The sequence below is a fragment of the Manis pentadactyla genome, chromosome 18 (genome assembly GCF_030020395.1).
Source record: "Manis pentadactyla isolate mManPen7 chromosome 18, mManPen7.hap1, whole genome shotgun sequence".
In the NCBI taxonomy this organism is placed as follows: domain Eukaryota; kingdom Metazoa; phylum Chordata; class Mammalia; order Pholidota; family Manidae; genus Manis; species Manis pentadactyla.
This window is the reverse complement of record NC_080036.1, coordinates 22,819,058-22,841,242: the sequence shown is the minus strand read 5'-3', so window position 1 is coordinate 22,841,242 and position 22,185 is coordinate 22,819,058. Positions and strand designations below refer to the sequence as shown.

At 43.9% G+C, this 22,185-nt stretch overlaps 1 protein-coding gene across 1 annotated transcript in view; it reads right to left on the bottom strand.

The window, feature by feature from the left end:
• Positions 1-847: 847 nt before the first annotated feature.
• The window catches only part of FAM174B (family with sequence similarity 174 member B), a 35,812-nt gene continuing 14,474 nt past the window's right edge, over positions 848-22,185 (bottom strand). The window contains exons 2-3 of the mRNA XM_036931815.2: positions 21,100-21,231; positions 848-1,281 (exon numbers count right to left, since the gene is read on the bottom strand). Of these exons, the coding sequence (XP_036787710.1) occupies positions 1,278-1,281; positions 21,100-21,231 (136 nt within the window). The 3' untranslated portion in view covers positions 848-1,277. The remainder of the gene's footprint in view (positions 1,282-21,099; positions 21,232-22,185) is intronic.

Below are 22,185 nucleotides of genomic sequence, written 5' to 3'. Positions count from 1 at the left end.
AGAAAGCCAGGAAAGAAAAGGGCGATAAAAAAAATACAAAACCCTTTTCCAGAGAGAGTGGAGTCCCAGGGCCCCAGAGGCACAGCTCTTAGATGTCAGCAGAAGCATCTCAGCTGCGCCAAATAACCTCCACCCCGGGGGAAACAGCAGAATGGGGGGCCTCTATCAGCCTGCGAAGCTGGCCCAAGACCTGCTTCTGGAAGCCGGCAGGTGCCTGGGCACCCAAGCTCTGAGAGAAGCCACCCCCAAACCCACAGCCCATGCCGGGGAGGGGCCTTTGCTCCATAACCCCCTGGGGCCAGGTGGGTTTCTCTTCTAGCCTGGCCTAGAACAACTTCAGATAGAGTCCCTGACAGATGGGCTTTTTTCCAGCCAACCAAACCACCATGCATTTGAATTACCACAGTGATTCTTTTAAATTCTAAGACCAACATTTCTAAGACCGACGATGTAAAATTAGGACAGGGCAAAGAAACACACAAAGGAGGGGACTAACCAAAGGCTGCCTGGTCCTTTTCCAAACTTCAGAGAAAGAGAATTCATTTTAAGTGAATATGCACACACGTACACACACACACACACACACACACACACACATATACACAAGCATACGTGTGTGTGTGCACATACGTACAGGTTTTTCCCTGATATTCAAAATTCTCTGTGAACAAGCCAGGCCTAATTCTGTTGAACCTGTTTTTTTTGAAAAGGAAGGAAAAGGCGCCGCAGGCGTGTGTACACTTCTGCTGGGGTCCGGCCAGCCGTACGCACTTTCACTCTGAACCTGGACGCAACGATCGCCCACATAAGGCCAGAACCTGACCACGCCCAAAAGACCACGGCAGGGTCCAATGTCTAGAAGGTCTTAGATCCAGAAGAGCAGAATATCAGACATTACAAAAACATAGGCTGAATATCCCACAGGCTTTTTTTAGGTTCTTGATAACTTCTGATCTCTTTACTTTTGTCAACATTTGCCTTAGCAAAATTTCTAAAGTCAACATATTTCTACCCTTTGCCCCTAAGCAAGGCGGAACTCTCTTGAGGAGGAAGAAGGGGTGACATTTCAGAGAGGCACCCAGAGGTTGGTAGAGGCGACTCTTCTGTGGTGACATTCTGAGCAGATGTTCAACACACACAGCTGTGCCAGCATTCCACAAATAATGTTCACTTTGGTTTCGACACCGCGGACGAGACAGCTTCCAGATCCTCCTCCACACCCCAGGCTGCAGCTGACCACCTTCCCATCGGACGCCAATGTGCTGGAAAACACAGTTTTACCTACAAGAAAAGGAAGAATGAGTCAGCCCTCTGGAAGAGCCCTGCATTCACTCTGATGCTTCCCTAACAGCCTCCATCCTGCAGGCCACACTCCCCAACCACAGGACCTTAGGACGTGCTGTCTCGAACGTGTATTCCACTCCTCCAGGCAACTTCTTCCCTCTCCTCAGCTTCCAGCTCAGGATCATTTCCCAGCTCCCCACACATACCCTCTCTTTTCTCCCTGTACCCCTCCTTCCTAGCACTTCGATAGGTGTTCACACCCAGGCTCAGCCAAATTGTTCTGTGAAAGTCCAGAAACAAATATTTTTGACTTCACGGGTCCTACGATCTCTGTGGCGACTACCCAGGCCTGCCACCGTGGGGCAAAAGCAGCCAGGGGAGTATGGGCATGCCTGAGTGTGGCTGTACCCCAATAAAACTTGACTTACAGACACTGAGATCTGAATCGCATATAATTTTCACATACCACGAAATGTTAGCCTTCTTTTCATTCTTTTTTCAACCATTAAAAATGTAAAAATCACTCTTGGTTTGTGAGCCACACAAAAAGGAGCAATAGCCATATTTGGCCCACAGGCCACAGTTCACTGACCCCTGGCTTATGTAGTTATTATCTGACTCACATCTGTCTCTGGCTTAGGCTGGGAGCTCCCTGCAGGCAAGACTGGGATCCGAGCTTGCTCTCCTGCACACACCAATGCCAGGCACGGTATCAGACACCACAGGGGGTGCAAGAGATATCTGTACAATTAGCCAAAGAAAGCTTAAAAACTACCTCAGCCATCGGAGCTCGTGGGGGTGTACACTTCATACACCGCCAACACACCGGCTGGAAATTCACCCTCATGGGCGCCCCAACAGTAATGATCTGGTGACACCCCAAAAGCCTCCCAGGGGACCTCTGCAGGTTCCCTGCCTGCACCCCACCCCACCCCCACCCCTGCAGCTATTCACACCCCCTGTGCCTGTGACAATTCCTCACCCACGAGGAAACTCGTGCAGGTGGAGGTAAACAGGGCAGTCGGAGGGAGCCCCACCATGCGTCACAGGCAGGGCACATTCCTGGGCTGCCTTCTGCAGCAGAGCTAAACCTCCAGGGCTGCTACAGGGCGAGGGAAACAGCAGCTCTTCCGCACACCTCCAGGGGGAGCACTCACTCAGGGCACCTGGGAACCACCCCCTGAGGTCAGCATAGCTGCAGAGACCAGGGTGGGGAGGCTGGCTGTCAAGGCCCCATCACCTCAGGTATTATCCCTGCCTCCCTGAGGCCATGAAGCTGCAGGGGTCACTCCGGGGGTGCAGAGGTTCACAGCTGCTGCTCACCGGTCATCTCTGCACTGCTTTAGACCACACACACGGCCCCGCTATTCCTTCTCCTGCAATGCCCTCAGCCGCCCGCCTGCTAATCCACTTTGGGGCACTTCCTGGCCCTTCCAAACCCTCCATCAGCTTCCCCTCTTCTGGGAAGAGCTTCCTGCCCAGGAGAGGTGCCTTGCTGGCTGCCCACAGCCCCCAGTTCTCTCCTCCCTGTGGTCTCACGCCGTCTTGTAAGCGTCACTGCTCTAGGCTGCCTCCCCATCTCTGCACAAGCCCCTGGGAGACGGAGCCAGATCTGCCCACCTTGCACTCATAATGACCAGATTAGCAGGCTCACGAGCTAGACACATGCCGAGGGCAAAGGGAAGAGACTCTAAGAAGACTCTCTCCACCTCTTTCTCTCCCCAGAACAGCCAGACTGTTAACGACAGTCCTGCTTCACAATGAAGATAAGCCAGAGGGTCAATGCCGACTGGTCCCACCCTCCCAGGAAGCTCCGTGAGAAGAAAAGGCATGCTTACTCCTTTCACATGTCCAACTGCCCGCACCACGATGCTGGGTTATCACCAAACCAGGGAAGGGGAGGGACACGTGCCAACCTGGCCTTGCCCATGTGTCCTCTGTCGGCAGACAAAAGCCCTCAACGGGGAAGCACCCGTCCAGCACCCTGGCAGCTGACCTCTGTGCGGCAGGCGAGCACGCCTCACGAAGATGGCACAGGACTTGCAGGAATACATGGCAGGGAAGTCGAGGGATGCAGCGACGCCCCGTCTGTGAGTGTGTGTGAGGAGGACACCCCATGTGTGGGGCGGCCCTCAGCAGTCCCACCTCTCCTCTCGCATCCCAGGACACCAGACACGGTAAAGAACAACAAAAAAACGTGGCTGACTTTTGCAAAAGCATTTCTAGTTAGGGGGGCTTGTGCTGTTTCCCTTTTCTTTTTCTCTTTTTTTTTTTTGCCTGATTCTCAGGCGGCGCTATAAACTCTGTGAGGCTTGGGGGGCAGGAAGCTGAATAAGTGGGATTCACTCAGTAATACATTTTCACTGCATCACAAATTCCTATTCACATGGGCTCCCTCTTCATAGACATAAAACTCAAATCGTTTTAAGGTGCATGATATCCTAGCTGAAAACTACCCCAGATTGCCAATACTGTTTTTCAAAGAAACAAAAATGCCTCGTGAGATGCCCATTTTTAACAAATAAACTCAGCATTCTGCAAAGGAAGAGGGCTGGGAGGGCTCTGTGCAAGCTCATATGGGGATGACCCCCCAGTGCTGCTTCGGGTCCATGTAGGATACCCAGTATCCTCGGGGAAGCCTGCAGGTCACCAGGTCCCCTCTGCTTCCTTCCTGGCCTCAGGAGCACATGATACCCAGCCATCCACATGCCAATGTCCTAACAGCTTTGAGCCTCATCCTCTACAGATGAAGAGGCATGAGGTGGGCAGAAGGGCCGTCCCAGGCCCCCTGAGTATGCTTCACAATTGCCACAGGGTGTCCACTGGGACATTGAGCCCCCAGCCTCAGTCTAGGACAAGCAGCCAAGTCCATTTTTTCCTACTGCCAGCCTAGCCTCCAGGGGCCTCTTGCTGCAGACAGCCACTAAATGCCCTCTGTTCCAAAGACAAGATACCAGGGGCAGCCCCCAGCATCAGAGCGGGAACCTCATCGGTTACTAGTTATAGTCCCACAGGAAAAGGGTGGGAGGCAGATATTTCTAGAACCTCTGTCCACACCTCCACAGGCCACATCTTTTGCAAACCTAAGAAGCGGCGGAACAGAGCTGCCCCTCCGTGCAGGAAGGCAGGGCTGGAGGAAGCAGCAGTCTCTCCCAGCAGCATGCTTTGAGCTGCCCTGGAGGACACAGGGTGTCACAAACGTCTCCTGTAATAAACCGGGGATGTGCAGATGCCCAAAATAGTAGCCACAAATGCATGCTATGCCGAGCAAGCTCAAAATGCATCCAGCCAGGGCTCAAACACCTCTCAAAATATGGAACCATTTCGAAACACTCAGATTCTCTGTACTCCGTTTAGCCAGCATTATGCTCTTCTAATTAGCCTCGTTAAGTACAAAGCTGGAAACTCATTTCTACAGCCTTTTTTCCCTCCACATCTGGCCCTAAGCATCGGAGGTCTCATCTCATGGATGTGAACATCCCATTTCCATGGTTGCCTAAAAAGAGGGCCTTGCACAGAAGCGTCGCCCTACCCGCCTTATCGCCATCTCCTGCCAGGCTGATGCATTCAGCCTGTCAGTCACAGGTGTTATTGGAGAACTACACAGAATGGTAAGAGTCAAGTTACTGCCTTAGTGCCCTGGCACCAAAAACATGATTTTCCTCTTTGCACTCACTCATAAAATAACCAAAGGTCATGATCCAGCTGCATCCAGTTTAAAAGCAGTCTGTTTGCCAAAGAGAACCAAAAAATTTAGTTGAGCTATGTCTAAACAGGAAACATAAGTAAGTACCTGTGAACAGATTTTCATGTGCAGATGGGCAAGTTCTCAAAAACAAGAGACAGAACATAAAACTGGCCTTAAAATTCCTGTCCTTTCAAACTTATTGACTTGAAAAGTTGTTTGTAATATGTTGCTCGGGTAAGAATATGTTCCAAAATGGCACGTGCAACATGGTCCTAGTTCTGTAAGAAAGAAAATTGCACAGACAGGTGCTCACACACACTCCGGTGGTTATCATTCAGTGGCAAGATCATAGGTAATTCTATTTTCCCTTTCCCTTATCTGAAACGTTTATACCATGCATCACATCTATAATAATGAGAGCTATTACTCGGTCCTTCTAAATGGTCAGTCTTATTTGGGCCTGAGGACTAGAGTGGTCTTACGTTTCGTTGAGTCCCCTCCAGGTTCACTCACGTCCTGATACTCTGGCAACCACAAACAGCACAGACTCCTAACATGAGCTACTTGAAGTTCAATTCTTCGAAACAAACAGGGTGGCAGGATAGTGCCTAGGAATGACCAGGGAAGCCCGTGGGGGGCAATGAAGCAGACAGTTACAGAGTAAGTGCTTATATCAGGAAAAAAGGCTGGAGATGAAGGAGCTAAATACTTAGAAAAACATTAGGAAAAAAGAACAGAACACCTCTAAAGAAAGCATAAGCAAGGGGAGCAGAAATCAATTGAAATTGAAAACGGTAATAAAGAGGACCAAAGAAACCAGATTTGGCTTTTTGTGTCAAGTAAAATTAGACTTCCTGTAAAACTGATCAAGGAAAAGGAGAGAAGGCAAACATGATCGGTGTTAAGAATGAAAGGGGATGGTGATCCCACATAACAAAGATTAAACATATAAGAGAATGTTGTGAACCACTTTAAGACAACACATCTGAACCCTTAGAGGAAATGGACAAAGTCCCAGAAAAATATCCCAACAAAATCCCATCAAAACTGACCCAAGAAGAAATAAAGGCTAAATACTCCTATGAATATTCAAAGAATTGTACACCAGTAGTTTTTAAAAGTCTTTGCACAAGGAAAGCATCACGGCCCAGCCAGTGTTAGCACTTTCTATGAAACATTAAGGAAACAAATCATTCTAATCTGATATAAACTATTCCAGAGAAAAGGAAAATAAGGAATATGACTCAACTTGTTTTATGGGGCCAGAAAATCTTCTGGCAAAGCATGACAAGGATATTGCAAAGCAGGAAAATGACAGACCAATTTCAGTCACCGAGAGACACAGGGAAGACCCACACAAAATGCCAGCAAACAGAACGCAGCAATGTGTATAAAACGGCACCGTAACCATGGCCACGCTCGCTTTCATCTCAGGAATGCAAAGTTGTGTTAATGATAGACAAATCAATGAATGTAAATTCACCATCTTAACCAATTAAAGGGAAAACTAGGAGCCTCTCAACAAAGCTAATAAAACTTGACATTTGCAAACTAGGAATAGAGAGGGAAACGACCTGGACAAAAAAATTAAACAGAACCCTACTGCAAACACTACTTTGAGTGGTCACTTTTGAAAGCATACCCTTTACGATCAAGAATAAGACAGGGCGACGATGATCATCATTTCCATTTAACAATGACTTAGAGGCCAAGAACACAGAAAGTATTTTAAAAAAAGAGAGAAAGAAATAAAACACTGAAGGACTTTGGGGGTGGAAGAACTATTATTATTCTCGGATGATGTATCCATATAAAAAAAATCCCCCATTTATACTACCAGAATTAATAAGAGTTTAGCCAGCTGCTGGATTTTTTTAAATCAGCATTTAAAAAAATCAACTGCATTTCTGGACACCATGAACAGAAAGTGAGAAAATGATATTTTTAAAAAGGTATTGGAGACAAAGTCATGAATTATGCGACAGCAGCTTGTTGAGAAACTGTCTTTGAAGCTGTCCCCAAGTGACACAGAGAGAAGCCAGCAGCCCCAGAAGCAGAAACCCAGGCGTGGAGATTGATCCCTCGGGACACGGGCTTTACTACAGCCATGATCTGGGTGGAAGACTAAATAATACAAATGGTTTGCCAGGTCCTGAGTTTCTGCCTAGATCGAGGGGGAGGAGACATACCAAGGTGCCTGGGGGACCTAAAACAATTCCTAAGGTGGCATTAAAAATCACCACTTTTTAACTAAAGGGTGTCAAAGGGCTCCATGCTATTGTCAGAGGCAGACAAAGTGCCTGCTATTAAAATGGCCAAGGAAAATGCTCCAGAGGAGGCTTGGACACAGGGGTTCTCACCTGCATTTGCCCTTCCAACAGACCAAAGAGCAGACTCAGCCTTTCTTTCCTTTTTTTTTTTTCCTTTTTTATTGGAATACAGTTGATATATAATCCTATATTGATTTTAAACGCACAACGTAGTGACTTGATCATCAAACACGCTACTAAATGCTTACCGCAGGAAGTGTACATACCCCATTACCACACCAAGATTTCACAGTAGTATTGGTTATATCCTCTCTGCTGTACTTCCATTCCTATGACTGATTTACTTTTTATAATTTCAAGTTTGTACCTCTTTATCCCCTTCACCTACTTCGCCCATCCCCTGCCCTCCTCCCCTATTGCAAGCAACCCTCTGTTCTCAGCATTTATGGGTCTTAGAAAGTGGCAAGATTTCCTTCTTTTTTACAGCTGAGTAATCTTTCAAAAAATGAAAGTATTACCTTTCACCTTAGTGCCTACCAGGTGGTCCCACTTAATCATTTGCCTTTGGAAACAAAATCACTATGTCGAAGAGCTATCTGTACCCCCACGTCCGTAGCAGCATTATTCACAACAGGCAAGACGTGGAAACAACCCGAGCATCCCTTGGCCCTTGAATGGGTAAAGAAAATGTGATATGCATATATATGAAAATGGGATGTGTGTGTATACATGTACATATATCATGGAATATTATTCCCCACAAAAGGAAAAAGGAAATCCTGCCATTTACAACAGCATGGATGGAATTCCAGGGCATGACGCTAAGTGAAATCAGTTAGATGAGGAAGACAAATACTGTATGATCTCACTTATATGTGCCATCTAAAAAAACAAATTCATAGAAAAACAGATGAGACTTGTGGTTACCAGGGGTGGGGGTGGGAAGGGGAGGGGGAATTGGAGAAAGGCTGCCAAAAGGTACAAACTTCCAGTTATGAGATAAATAAGTACTAGGGATGACTACGGTTCACAGTGCTGTATGGTATCTTTGAAACTTGCTGAGAAGGTAGATTCTAAAAGTTCTCATTATAGGGAAAAAAACAATTTTGTAACTGTATGAGGTGATGGATGTTCACTAAATTTATGGTGGTAAATAGTTCATGATATATGTATGTCAAGTCATTATGCTGTACATCCTAAGCTTACACAGTTTTGTATGTCAATTATATATCAATAAAACCAGAGACAATAAATGAAAATTAAAACATTTTTAATCATCTGCCTTTGGCACCGAGTTTCTATTTTCACAGCAATGTCAACCCAGCACTAACTGTCAGCCTAGAAGAGGAACCTGCTCCATTTTTGAAGCATTGAGACCAGTTGTGGAAGTTTCTTAATCTGACAGTGGTTTCAAAATGTACTTTCTCTGCCTTACACCAGACACAATATCAACCTAGCAGTCTTCATAATGCCTGTACCCCGGTACTCAGGAAAGGGCCCCTTTTTCCACCTTATTCTGAAGTAGGAGTCTACAGACAGGATTTCTGACCAAATTATAATATTTCTTCGGTGTTTTTTCTATTTTGTGACATGTGAGGCTACCAGAGAAATATGGCTCAGTGTATCAGTTCCCGTGCAGTTAGCTCAGTCACCAAATATGGTTGAGATTCTGTTCAGCAGCTCAGAACCAAAGCAGTTCGTTGACCCACTTAGGCCATCGAGGGCTCCCTGCCATATAATACCCCCGGGCCTGCACAGTGCAGCACTTCTCACTGTGTCCCATCATGAAGAAAAGGGTCTTCACATTAAATTCTGTGTCTGTGCATTGAATGTGGGACAGAACAATGGTTGAGAATAAAATCGTCTAGTCTAGAAAAAAATAGTACCGTCATTGAATTTCTTGTGTGTGTATCATTTTGCAGTATGGATGAATATTACTAATTATTCTGATTCTTCTCAAAGGGTACTACTCTTTACCCCAAATACCAATTACAGCCAATGCTCTGTGTCCCCACTCTGCTGTTTATAACCAAACCATGTTTACATGTTTATTTTTTTTTTTTACTTTTTTATTAAGGTATTATTGATATATACTTTTATGAAGGTTTCACACAAAACAATGTGGTTACTACATTTACCCATATTATCAAGTCCCCACCCAGACCCCGATGCAGTCACTGTCCACCAGTGCAGCAAGATGCCACAGATCCACTATGTGCCTTCTCTGTGCTACACTGTTCTCCCTGTGACCCCCACACCATGTGTACTAAACATAATACCCCTCAGTCCCCTTCCCCTCCCTCCCCACCCGCTGTCCCCCACCTCTCCCCTTTGGGAACCACCAGTCCCTTCTTGGAGTCTCTGAGTCTGCTGCTATTACATGTTCATTCTTTATCAAATTTAGGTGTGATTCATTAATGAACTATTTCTAATATTGGTATGTATGTAAACATGATAGTACAGCCATTTTTTTCAGACAACATGAATACAAATAAAATAATACTTTTTAAGCAAAAAAATTTACATAGGAGAGGGGCGGAAGATGGCGGCGTGAGTAGAGCAGCGGAAATCTCCTCCCAAAACAACATATATCTATGAAAATATAACAAAGACAACCCTTCCTAGAATAAAGATCAGAGGACACAGGACAATATCCAGACCACATCCGCACCTGAGAGAACCCAGCGCCTCGCGAAGGGGGTAAGATACAAGCCCCGGCCCCGCGGGAGCCGAGCGCCCCTCCCCCCAGCTCCCGGCAGGAGAAGAGCAGGCAGAGCGGGAGGGAGACGGAGCCCAGGACTGCCGAACACCCAGCCCCAGCCATCCGGGCCAGAGTGCAGGGCCCTCGATACTGGGAAAACAGGGCAGCAAGAACAGTGAGCAGGCACTGGAGGCTGGGCGACAGAGGGCATAAGAAAAGCGCGCGACCATTTTTTTTTTTTTTTTTTTTTTGCTTTTTTGCTGCTTTGTTTTGGCGAGTGCTTTTTGGAAGTCTTAAAGGGACAGGGACCCCAATACTAGGGAAACAGGGCAGAAAGACCGGTGAGCAGAGGCCTGAGGCTGGCACCGGAGAATAAAGAAAAACGAACAACCACCTTTTTTTTTAATTAAAAAAAATTTTTTTTTTTAATTAAAAAAATTTTTTTTCTTGTTTTTTTTTGTGGTCGTTGTTTTGTTTTGGCGGGTGCTTTTTGGAAGTCTTAAAGGGGCAGGGCGGGTCACTTAATCCAGAGGTAGGGAATCCGGGATCTCTGGGCACCCTAACCCCTGGGCTGCAGGGAGCAGGGAGGCCCCTTACGGAGATAAATAGCCTCCCAGCAGCTCCTGCTCTAACGCGACTCCACCACTTTGGAGCAGCTGCCCGAGCCAGGCCACGCCCACAGCAACAGCGGAGATTAACTCCATAGCAGCCGGGCAGGAAGCAGAAGCCCTGTCTGCGCGCAGCTGCGCAGCACAAGCCACTAGAGGCCGCTGTTCTCCCAGGAGAGGAGGGCCACAAACCAACAAGAAGGGAAGTCCTTCCAGCCGTCACTCGTCCCAGTTCTGCAAACTATTCCTATCACCATGAAAAGGCAAAGCTACAGGCAGACAAAGATCACAGAGACAACACCAGAGAAGGAGACAGACCTAACCAGTCTTCCTGACAAAGAATTCAAAATAAGAATCATAAACATGCTGACAGAGATGCAGAGAAATACGCAAGAAAAATGGGATGAAGTCCGGAAAGAGATCACAGATGCCAGAAAGGAGATCGCAGAAATGAAACAAACTCTGGAAGGGTTTATAAGCAGAATGGATAGAATGCAAGAGGCCATTGATGGAATTGAAATCAGAGAACAGGAACGCATGGAAGCTGACATAGAGAGAGACAAAAGGATCTCCAGGAATGAAACAATATTAAGAGAACTGTGTGACCAATCTAAAAGGAACAATATCCGTATTATAGGGGTCCCAGAAGAAGAAGAGAGAGGAAAAGAGATGGAAAGTATCTTAGAAGAAATAATTGCTGAAAACTTCCCCACACTGGGGGAGGAAGTAATCAAACAGACCACGGAAATACACAGAACCCCCAACAGAAAGGATCCAAGAAGGGCAACACCAAGACACATAATAATTAAAATGGTAAAGATCAAGGACAAGGAAAGAGTGTTAAAGGCAGCTAGAGAGAAAAAGGTCACCTATAAAGGGAAACCCATCAGGCTAACGTCAGATTTCTCAACAGAAACCCTACAGGCCAGAAGAGAATGGCATGATATATTTAATACAATGAAACAGAAGGGCCTTGAACCAAGGATACTGTATCCAGCACGACTATTATTCAAATATGACGGTGGGATTAAACAATTCCCAGACAAACAAAAGCTGAGGGAATTTGCTTTCCACAAACCACCTCTACAGAACATCTTACATGGACTGCTCTAGATGGGAGCACTCCTAGAAGGAGCACAGCACAAAACACCCAACATATGAAGAATCGAGGAGGAGGAACAAGAAGGGAGAGAAGAAAAGAATCTCCAGACAGTGTATATAACAGCTCAATAAGCGAGCTAAGTTAGGCAGTAAGATACTAAAGAGGCTAACCTTGAACCTTTGGTAACCACGAATTTAAAGCCTGCAATGGCAATAAGTACATATCTTTCAATAGTCACCTTAAATGTTAATGGGTTGAATGCACCAATCAAAAGACACAGAGTAACAGAATGGATAAAAAAGCAAGACCCATCTATATGCTGCTTACAAGAAACTCACCTCAAACCCAAAGACATGTACAGACTAAAAGTCAAGGGATGGAAAAACATATTTCAAGCAAACAACAGTGAGAAGAAAGCAGGGGTTGCAGTACTAATATCAGACAAAATAGACTTCAAAACAAAGAAAGTAACAAGAGATAAAGAAGGACACTACATAATGATAAAGGGCTCAGTCAAACAAGAGGATATAACCATTCTAAATATATATGCACCCAACACAGGAGGACCAGCATATGTGAAACAAATACTAACAGAGCTAAAGGGGGATATAGACTGCAATGCATTCATTCTAGGAGACTTCAACACACCACTCACCCCAAAGGATAGATCCACTGGGCAGAAAATAAGTAAGGACACGGAAGCACTGAACAACACAGTAGAGCAGATGGACCTAATAGACATCTATAGAACTCTACATCCAAAAGCAGCGGGATATACATTCTTCTCAAGTGCACATGGAACATTCTCCAGAATAGACCACATACTAGGCCACAAAAAGAGCCTCAGAAAATTCCAAAAAATTGAAATCCTACCAACCAACTTTTCAGACCACAAAGGCATAAAACTAGAAATAAACTGTACAAAGAAAGCAAAGAGGCTCACAAACACATGGAGGCTTAACAACACGCTCCTAAATAATCAATGGATCAATGACCAAATCAAAATGGAGATCCAGCAATATATGGAAACAAATGACAACAACACTAAGCCCCAACTTCTGTGGGACGCAGCAAAAGCAGTCTTAAGAGGAAAGTATATAGCAATCCAAGCATATTTAAAAAAGGAAGAACAATCCCAAATGAATGGTCTAATGTCACAATTATCGAAATTGGAAAAAGAAGAACAGATGAGGCCTAAGGTCAGCAGAAGGAGGGACATAATAAAGATCAGAGAAGAAATAAATAAAATTGAGAAGAATAAAACAATAGCAAAAATCAATGAAACCAAGAGCTGGTTCTTCGAGAAAATAAACAAAATCGATAAGCCTCTAGCCAGACTTATTAAGAAGAAAAGAGAGTCAACACAAATCAACAGTATCAGAAACGAGAAAGGAAAAATCACGACGGACCCCACGGAAATGCAAAGAATTATTGGAGAATACTATGAAAACCTATATGCTAACAAGCTGGGAAACCTAGGAGAAATGGACAACTTCCTAGAAAAATATAACCTTCCAAGATTGACCCAGGAAGAAACAGAAAATCTAAACAGACCAATTACCAGCAATGAAATTGAAGCGGTAATCAAAAAACTACCAAAGAATAAAACCCCCGGCCCAGATGGATTTACCTCGGAATTTTATCAGACATACAGGGAAGACATAATACCCATTCTCCTTAAAGTTTTCCAAAAAATAGAGGAGGAGGGGATACTCCCAAACTCATTCTATGAAGCTAACATCACCCTAATACCAAAACCAGGCAAAGACCCCACCAAAAAAGAAAACTACAGACCAATATCCCTGATGAACGTAGATGCAAAAATACTCAACAAAATATTAGCAAACCGAATTCAAAAATACATCAAAAGGATCATACACCATGACCAAGTGGGATTCATCCCAGGGATGCAAGGATGGTACAACATTCGAAAGTCCATCAACATCATCCACCACATCAACAAAAAGAAAGACAAAAACCACATGATCATCTCCATAGATGCTGAAAAAGCATTTGACAAAGTTCAACATCCATTTATGTTAAAAACTCTCAGCAAAATGGGAATAGAGGGCAAGTACCTCAACATAATAAAGGCCATCTATGATAAACCCACAGCCAACATTATATTGAACAGCGAGAAGCTGAAAGCATTTCCTCTGAGATCGGGAACTAGACAGGGATGCCCACTCTCTCCACTGTTATTTAACATAGTACTGGAGGTCCTAGCTACGGCAATCAGACAAAATAAAGAAATACAAGGAATCCAGATTGGTAAAGAAGAAGTTAAACTGTCACTATTTGCAGATGACATGATACTGTACATAAAAAACCCTAAAGACTCCACCCCAAAACTACTAGAACTGATATCGGAATACAGCAAAGTTGCAGGATACAAAATCAACACACAGAAATCTGTGGCTTTCCTATATACTAACAATGAACCAACAGAAAGAGAAATCAGGAAAACAACTCCATTCACAATTGCATCCAAAAAAATAAAATACCTAGGAATAAACCTAACCAAAGAAGTGAAAGACTTATACTCTGAAAACTACAAGTCACTCTTAAGAGAAATTAAAGGGGACACTAACAGATGGAAACTCATCCCATGCTCGTGGCTAGAAAGAATTAATATCGTCAAAATGGCCGTCCTGCCCAAAGCAATATACAGATTTGATGCAATCCCTATGAAACTACCAGCAACATTCTTCAATGAACTGGAACAAATAATTCAAAAATTCATATGGAAACACCAAAGACCCCGAATAGCCAAAGCAATCCTGAGAAAGAAGAATAAAGTAGGGGGGATCTCACTCCCCAACTTCAAGCTCTACTATAAAGCCATAGTAATCAAGACAATTTGGTACTGGCACAAGAGCAGAGCCACAGACCAATGGAACAGACTAGAGAATCCAGACATTAACCCAGACATATATGGTCAATTAATATTTGATAAAGGAGCCATGGACATACAATGGCAAAATGACAGTCTCTTCAACAGGTGGTGCTGGCAAAACTGGACAGCTACATGTAGGAGAATGAAACTGGACCATTGTCTAACCCCATATACAAAAGTAAACTCAAAATGGATCAAAGACCTGAATGTAAGCCATGAAACCATTAAACTCTTGGAAGAAAACATAGGCACAAACCTCTTAGACATAAACATGAGTGACCTCTTCTTGAACATATCTCCCCGGGCAAGGAAAACAACAGCAAAAATGAGTAAGTGGGACTATATTAAGCTGAAAAGCTTCTGTACAGCAAAAGACACCATCAATAGAACAAGAAGGATCCCTACAGTATGGGAGAATATATTTGAAAATGACACATCCGATAAAGGCTTGACGTCCAGAATATATAAGGAGCTCTCACGCCTCAACAAACAAAAAACAAATAACCCAATTAAAAAATGGGCAGAGGAACTGAAGAGACAGTTCTCCAAAAAAGAAATACAGATGGCCAACAGACACATGAAAAGATGCTCCACATCGCTAATTATCAGAGAAATGCAAATTAAAACTACAATGAGGTATCACCTCACACCAGTAAGGATGGCTGCCATCCAAAAGACAAACAACAACAAATGTTGGCGAGGCTGTGGAGAAAGGGGAACCCTCCTACACTGCTGGTGGGAATGTAAGTTAGTTCAACCATTGTGGAAAGCAGTATGGAGGTACATCAAAATGCTCAAAACAGACTTACCATTTGACCCAGGAATTCCACTCCTAGGAATTTACCCTAAGAATGCAGCAATCAAGTTTGAGAAAGACAGATGCACCCCTATGTTTATTGCAGCACTATTTACAATAGCCAAGAATTGGAAGCAACCTAAATGTCCATCAATAGATGAATGGATAAAGAAGATGTGGTACATATACACAATGGAATACTACTCAGCTATAAGAAAAGGGCAAATCCAATCATTTGCAGCAACATGGATGGAGCTGGAGGGTATTATGCTCAGTGAAACAAGCCAAGCGGAGAAAGAGAAATACCAAATGATTTCACTTATCTGTGGAATATAAGAACAAAGGAAAAACTGAAGGAACAAAACAGCAGCAGAATCACAGAACTCAAGAATGGACTAACAGGTACCAAAGGGAAAGGGACTGGGGAGGATGGGTGGGTAGGGAGGGATAAGGGGGGGAGAAGTAGGGGGGTATTAAGATTAACATGCATGGGGGGGTAGGAGAAAAGGGAGGGCTGTACAACACAGAGAAGGCAAGTAGGGATTCTACAACATTTTGCTATGCTGATGGACAGTGACTGTAAAGGGGTTTATAGGGGAGACCTGGTATAGGGGAGAGCCTAGTAAACATAATATTCGTCATGTAAGTGTAGATTAGTGATAGAAAAAAAAAAAGGGCAGTTTCTGTGTGGTAACCTCCAACGAGTTCTACACAAGGGTATAAAGGGCATATAAAAGTGTAGGCAAAGGGTCTGTTTGTGTTTATACAGAGGATCAAAGCCTAATTGGGCTACCCCGAAAATGAACTAAGATACGCTATGAAAAAGAACTTCCAACATCTGCACTCTCTGGAAGACTCATGCTAGAAGATGATCATCAAAAAACCCCAACAAAGATCCACGCACTGCTACAGCTGTAGATGCACTCATCCCACCAGCTCCTGGACTTGCCATGGGAATGAAGGAGATATCTAAGCTGGCCTGTGCATACAGTAAAACAACAAATTTGACTGGATCTATACTGTTGGAACTCAACCAAGAATTTGGAGAAGTGCAAATTTAGCGCTCCAAAGTCTTACAACTACAAACTATTTACTGTTAAAAGAACATATGGCATGTGAACAGTCCCCGGGAATGGGTTGTTTTAATTTGTCTGATTTCTCTCAGACTGTTCAAGTTCAGTTGGACAATATCCACCATATCATAGATAAGTTTTCACAAATGCCTAAGGTGCCTAACTGGTTTTCTTGGTTTCACTGCAGATGGCTGGTAATTACAGATATGCTTTGGTTATGTAACTATACTCCTATTATGTTAATGTGTGTGTGCAATCTAAGTAGTAGCTTAAAACCTGTACATGCTGAAGTTACTCTACAAGAAGATATATCAATGGGTGGGTAGGGAGGGATAAGGGGGGGAGAAGTAGGGGGGTATTAAGATTAGCATCCATAGCGGGGTGGGAGAAAGGGGAGGGCTGTACAACACAGAGAAGACAAGTAGTGATTCTACAACAGGTTGCTACGCTGATGGACAGTGACTGTAAAGGAGTATATAGGGGGGACCTGGTATAGGGGAGAGCCTAGTAAACAAAGTATTCGTAAGTATTCGTCATGTAAGTGTAGATTAATGATTAAAAAAAAAAAAATGCAGTTCCTATGTGGTGACCTCTAATGAGTTCTACACAATGATATAAAGGACATATAAAAGTGTAGGCAAAGGGTCTGTTTGTGTTTATACAGAGGATCAAAGCCTAATTTGGCTACCCCGAAAATGAACTTAGAAACGATATGAAAGAGAACTTCCAACATCAGCACTCTCGGGAAGACTCATGCCAGAAGATGATCATCAAAAAACCCCAACAAAGATCCACGCACTGCTACAGCTGTAGATGCACTCATCCCACCAGCTCCTGGACTTGCCATGGGAATGAAGGAGATATCTAAGCTGGCCTGTGCATACAGTAAAACAACAAATTTGACTGGATCTATACTGTTGGAACTCAACCAAGAATTAGGAGAAGTGCAAATTGTAGCGCTCCAAAATCTTACAACTACAGACTATTTACTGTTAAAAGAACATATGGGATGTGAACAGTGCCCAGGAATGGGTTGTTTTAATTTGTCTGATTTTTCTCAAACTATTCAAATTCAGTTAGATAATAACCATCATATCATTGATAAGTTTTCACAAATGCCTAGGGTGCCTAACTGGTTTTCTTGGTTTCACTGGAGATGGCTGGTAATTACAGGTATGCTTTGGTTATGTAACTATACTCCTATTATGTTAATGTGTGTGCGCAATTTAAGTAGTAGCTTAAAATATATACATGCTGAAGTTACTCTACAAGAAGATATGTCAAAGAAATAATCAATCTTCCCATGTTTTCTCCCGCCTGCTACTTCTATAGCTTTTCTTCTTCCTTCCTAATTACAACGAATTCTTAAATAGAATTCGTGCCTCATATCAAATTTACCGAGTATCATAACTCCTCCAGGTGGTAAAGATACCTCAAGACAAATGCTGGGCATAGAAGCCACAGGGCATAAATATGCAAAGAAATAAAAAGCTAACCATTTCAAACAATAAGGCTTCTCTCTCACTTACCAACTTAACATTTCCCTGTATGGCCCCGGAAGATGACTGGTTAGCCAGAGACGGGTAAGATTCCTCAAGGGAGGAACAACCTAAGACAGGCACAGTCGCAGGGGGGTCATCAGGTGAGAAATTGGGGATCAACAGAGGTGAGGCTTAGAACCTCACCCCCCCTGTTCTGAGAGAAATCTTCTGCATATGTGGATGTTTTATTGCCCTTGTCTAGCTTGGATTAACACATAGTCTACAGGCACACACCTGATCATCTACATTTGCTCTCTTACAACACTAAACTATGTTTTCTACCTTTATGTTGTATCTACCTACCACTTCAGCATCTTATTAAAAATAATAAAGAGAGAAATGTGGTATCCACATATAAATCAAGTATAAAAATCAAATGTGTATTCATATTTGAACTGACTGTTTATAGTTCATAATGCATGAGCAAAACCGAAAGTTTCTGTGATGGCTGCCCTTGTACTGCTCACCATGTAACTTATTCACTATGTAAGAATTTGTTCTCCATGTAAGAACTTGTTCGTTATGCTTCAGAAGATTGGAGACTGACGAAAATTAGGCTTGGGGTGGATTAATGATTGTGCATTGAGCATTGACTCCCCTATACAGAATTTTATTGTTGTTAACAACCATTTGATCAATAAATATGAGAGATGCCCTAACAACAACAAAAAAAAAAAAAAAAAAAAAGAACTTACATGTTAAGGAAACCCTCTCTAAGTACAAGATTGCTTCTTGCTTCTTCTGTGTCGATTTCTTATGTCTTTGAAATTATTAATAAAGCTTAATATTGGGTAAAAAAAAAATTAAAAAAAAAAAAAAAAAAGAAAAAAAAAAAAAGAAGATATATCAAAGAAATAATCAATCTTCCCATGTTTTCTTCCACCTGCTACTTCTATAGCTTTTCTTCTTCCTTCCTAATTACAACCCTTAAATAGAATTCGTGCCTCATATCAAATTTACCGAGTATCATAATTCTTCCAAGTGGTAAAGATACCTCAAGACAAATGCTGGGCATAGAAGCCACAGGGCATAAATATGCAAAGAAGTAAAAAGCTAACTTTTTCAAACAATAAGGCTTCTCTCTCACTTACCAACTTTACATTTCCCTGTATGGCTCCAGAAGATGACTGGTTAGCCAGAGACGGGTAAGATTCCTCAAGGGAGGAACAACCTAAGACAGGCACAGTCGCAGGGGGGCCATCAGGTGAGAAATTGGGGATCAACAGAGGTGAGGCTTAGAACCTCACCCCCCCGTTCTGAGAGAAATCTTCTGCATACGTGGATGTTTTATTGCCCTGGTCTAGCTTGGATTAACACATAGTCTACAGGCACACACCTGATCATCTACATGTGCTCTCTTACAACACTAAACTATGTTTTCTACCTTTATCTTGTATCTACCTACCACTTCAGCATTTTATTAAAAATAATAATAATAAAGAGGGAAATGTGATATCCACATATAAATCAAGTATAAAAACCAAATGAGTATTCATATTTGAACTGACTGTTTAGAGTTCATAATGCATGAGCAAAACCGAAAGTTTCTGTGATGACTGCCCTTGTACTGTTCACTATGTAACTTATTCACTATGTAAGAATTTGTTCTCCATGTAAGAACTTGTTTGTTATGCCTCAGAAGATTGGAGACTGACGAGAATTAGGCTTGGGGTGGATTAATGATTGTGCATTGAGCATTGACTCCCCTATACAGAATTTTATTGTCGTTAACAACCATTTGATCAATAAATATGAGAGATGCCCTCACAAAAAAAAAAAAAAAAAAAAAAAAAAGGACAGACTTCCAATGGTAAAATAAATTAGTAACTGGGATGTAAGGTATAGCATAAGGAATATAGTCAAGATATTGTAACAGCTTGGTAGGGTGATAGCTGGAACCTAGAATTATGTATATAAATGTTCTACCACTGTGTTGTACACTTGAAACTCATGTAATGTAATACTGTGCGTCAACTACCCTTCAATAAAAAATAATTATTTAAAAAAAAAAAAAAAATTTACATAGAAAATACTTTTTAAAAAATCGATTTCCATATATATATATATACATATATAGAAATACACATATACACAAATGTAAAACCCCTAGGAATATGTCTAACAAAAATTTATGAAATGTTTAGATGGAGAACCTTATCAGTAGGCTGAGTAGAATGGACTGTGGTGAGGCTCCCCCAGCATGGGTGGGCCTCGCATGATCAGTCGGAGGCCTGAACTGAGCTGGAGAGAACTCCCTCCTTCCGCCCGGCAGCCTTGGCACTGGGACTTCAGTCTTCCCTGCCCTTGGCCTGGGACTTACATCAGCACCTGTCCTGGTTCTCAGGCCTACAGACTTGGACCTTCATCATAAATCTCTTTCTACACATATATCCCAGTGGTTCTGTTTCTCTGGAAAACCCTGGGGGGGAGCTCAGGATGGGTCCTGCCTGGATTTGTGACTCCCCTTTGTTACCAATAACTGGGGCCTTGGGCAAGCGCCTTCCCCTTCCCTGGGCCTTCGAGCCCTTCTCTCTAAACTACGCTCCCCCAAACCCCTTTGCTGAGATACTCACGTATCTGATGAACATCCGAAAAGGATATGGAAACCGCACTACACTCGTGAAGACACAAAGTCATTCTGACCTTCCTACAGGCCACCTGTGGGAAACTCCCCTGTCTTTGGAGCTCATGGGTAAATCCCATGAAGGGCGCAACCCCTGCTCCCACCCCACCCCCGCCCTCGGCTACCAAGTTAAGGGAAGAGGCCGAGACAGAGGTTCCCGTCTGTGTGCAGGGCGAGGGCTACATGCAGGTGCCTAGACCAGATGCCCTCAGTGAGTGCACGGAAAGCTTCCTGTCTGGAATTCAGCCCTTTCTCCTCACTGAAAGCTGACCTCTGGAGTGCTCACCTTTGTGAAAAGTAGGGAAGCACCATTTCTCTGCAAACATTTCTCTGCTGGCTTCCTGGGTGCTGTGTGGTCAGAGCAGCTCTACCCATAAGCTCAACACCCCAAGGTCAAACACGTAACCAAAGGATAAGAACTACAGATGCCAGGCAGGACCTCTCCGTGTTGCAAAGGTGAACCCTCTGCCACCCCAGTGCCCTCGGACCCCGAGGAAGCCTCTGCCCCCGGATGTACCTGTATTTGATGTCAAACACTGTGGAGTCCTCATCTTCGTCATCCTCTTCATTCAACGGGGCCATTTCTACTCTCTCGGCGGGGGTGGTGATGATGTCATACTTGCGGGTTTTCTTCAACCTCCTTCCAGACCTGGGAGAAGAGAAGGACCTTCCTGAGAACTCCACCATCCCACTGATGTAAGTAAGCCCCGCGGGTGCTGCCAGCCCAGTTCCCGGGAGCCCTGGCCAATACCCCAGTTCCTCCACTTCCAGCCCTGGGGCTTCAGGCAGGGTGCTGGCCTCGCCAACCCTTGTGGTCCTCACCCACAACGTGGAGATGATTAGACCTCCCTGAGCACTGGAAAACCAAACCCAGCCACCAGGGTAAGTGGTACCCACATGCAATAACTTCAGAAGGCGAGATGAATGCAAAGAAAATCCATGATGAGCATAAGATCAAACCGTCCAGTGAGGTCGGGATCCAGCCCTGCGCTTAGACGGTCATGACACACCTGTCCCCTGCCCCCTCGCCCCCTCACCCTTCCTGGCCCTGCTGGGTCGGCAGATCACCGCCCCCAGGACAGGTGGCATAGCCTGGAGTGGAGAGGCCGCCCCACGGGCCAGCCAGCTGGGATTTGGGTCAGGGCCCTGGCATGTCTATCTATGTGAACATGGGCAGGTCGGCTAATGGGGTAAGAATGGTGTTTGCCCTTTCCAGTCTAGGGAGGATTAAATGAGATGATGCGTTTAACCAGTCTGTACACAGAAGGCTCTTAGCAAAAATGACTGTTAGTAAAAATAATAAATGGAAGTGCTATAGCCTCTGTTGTATGGCACAGACTTGTAAAAATGAGTCAATACTGTTTCCATCCTGAGGATTTATGAGTCCTGTGAGTTCTAACACTAAGCTTTTCCTCTGGGATGGCAGAGGGTCATTGTGGGCCACAGGGAAAGTGCTGAGACAGCCCTCCAGTCTCTGGCATTAAGGTCTCCACATGAAGGATGCGATACATATCAGGGCATGGCTCAAAGTTTATGACACTGCAGGAAATAACACTATTATTATGACTACTGTGCTGTTTGCATTTGCTTCTCCACTATCTGA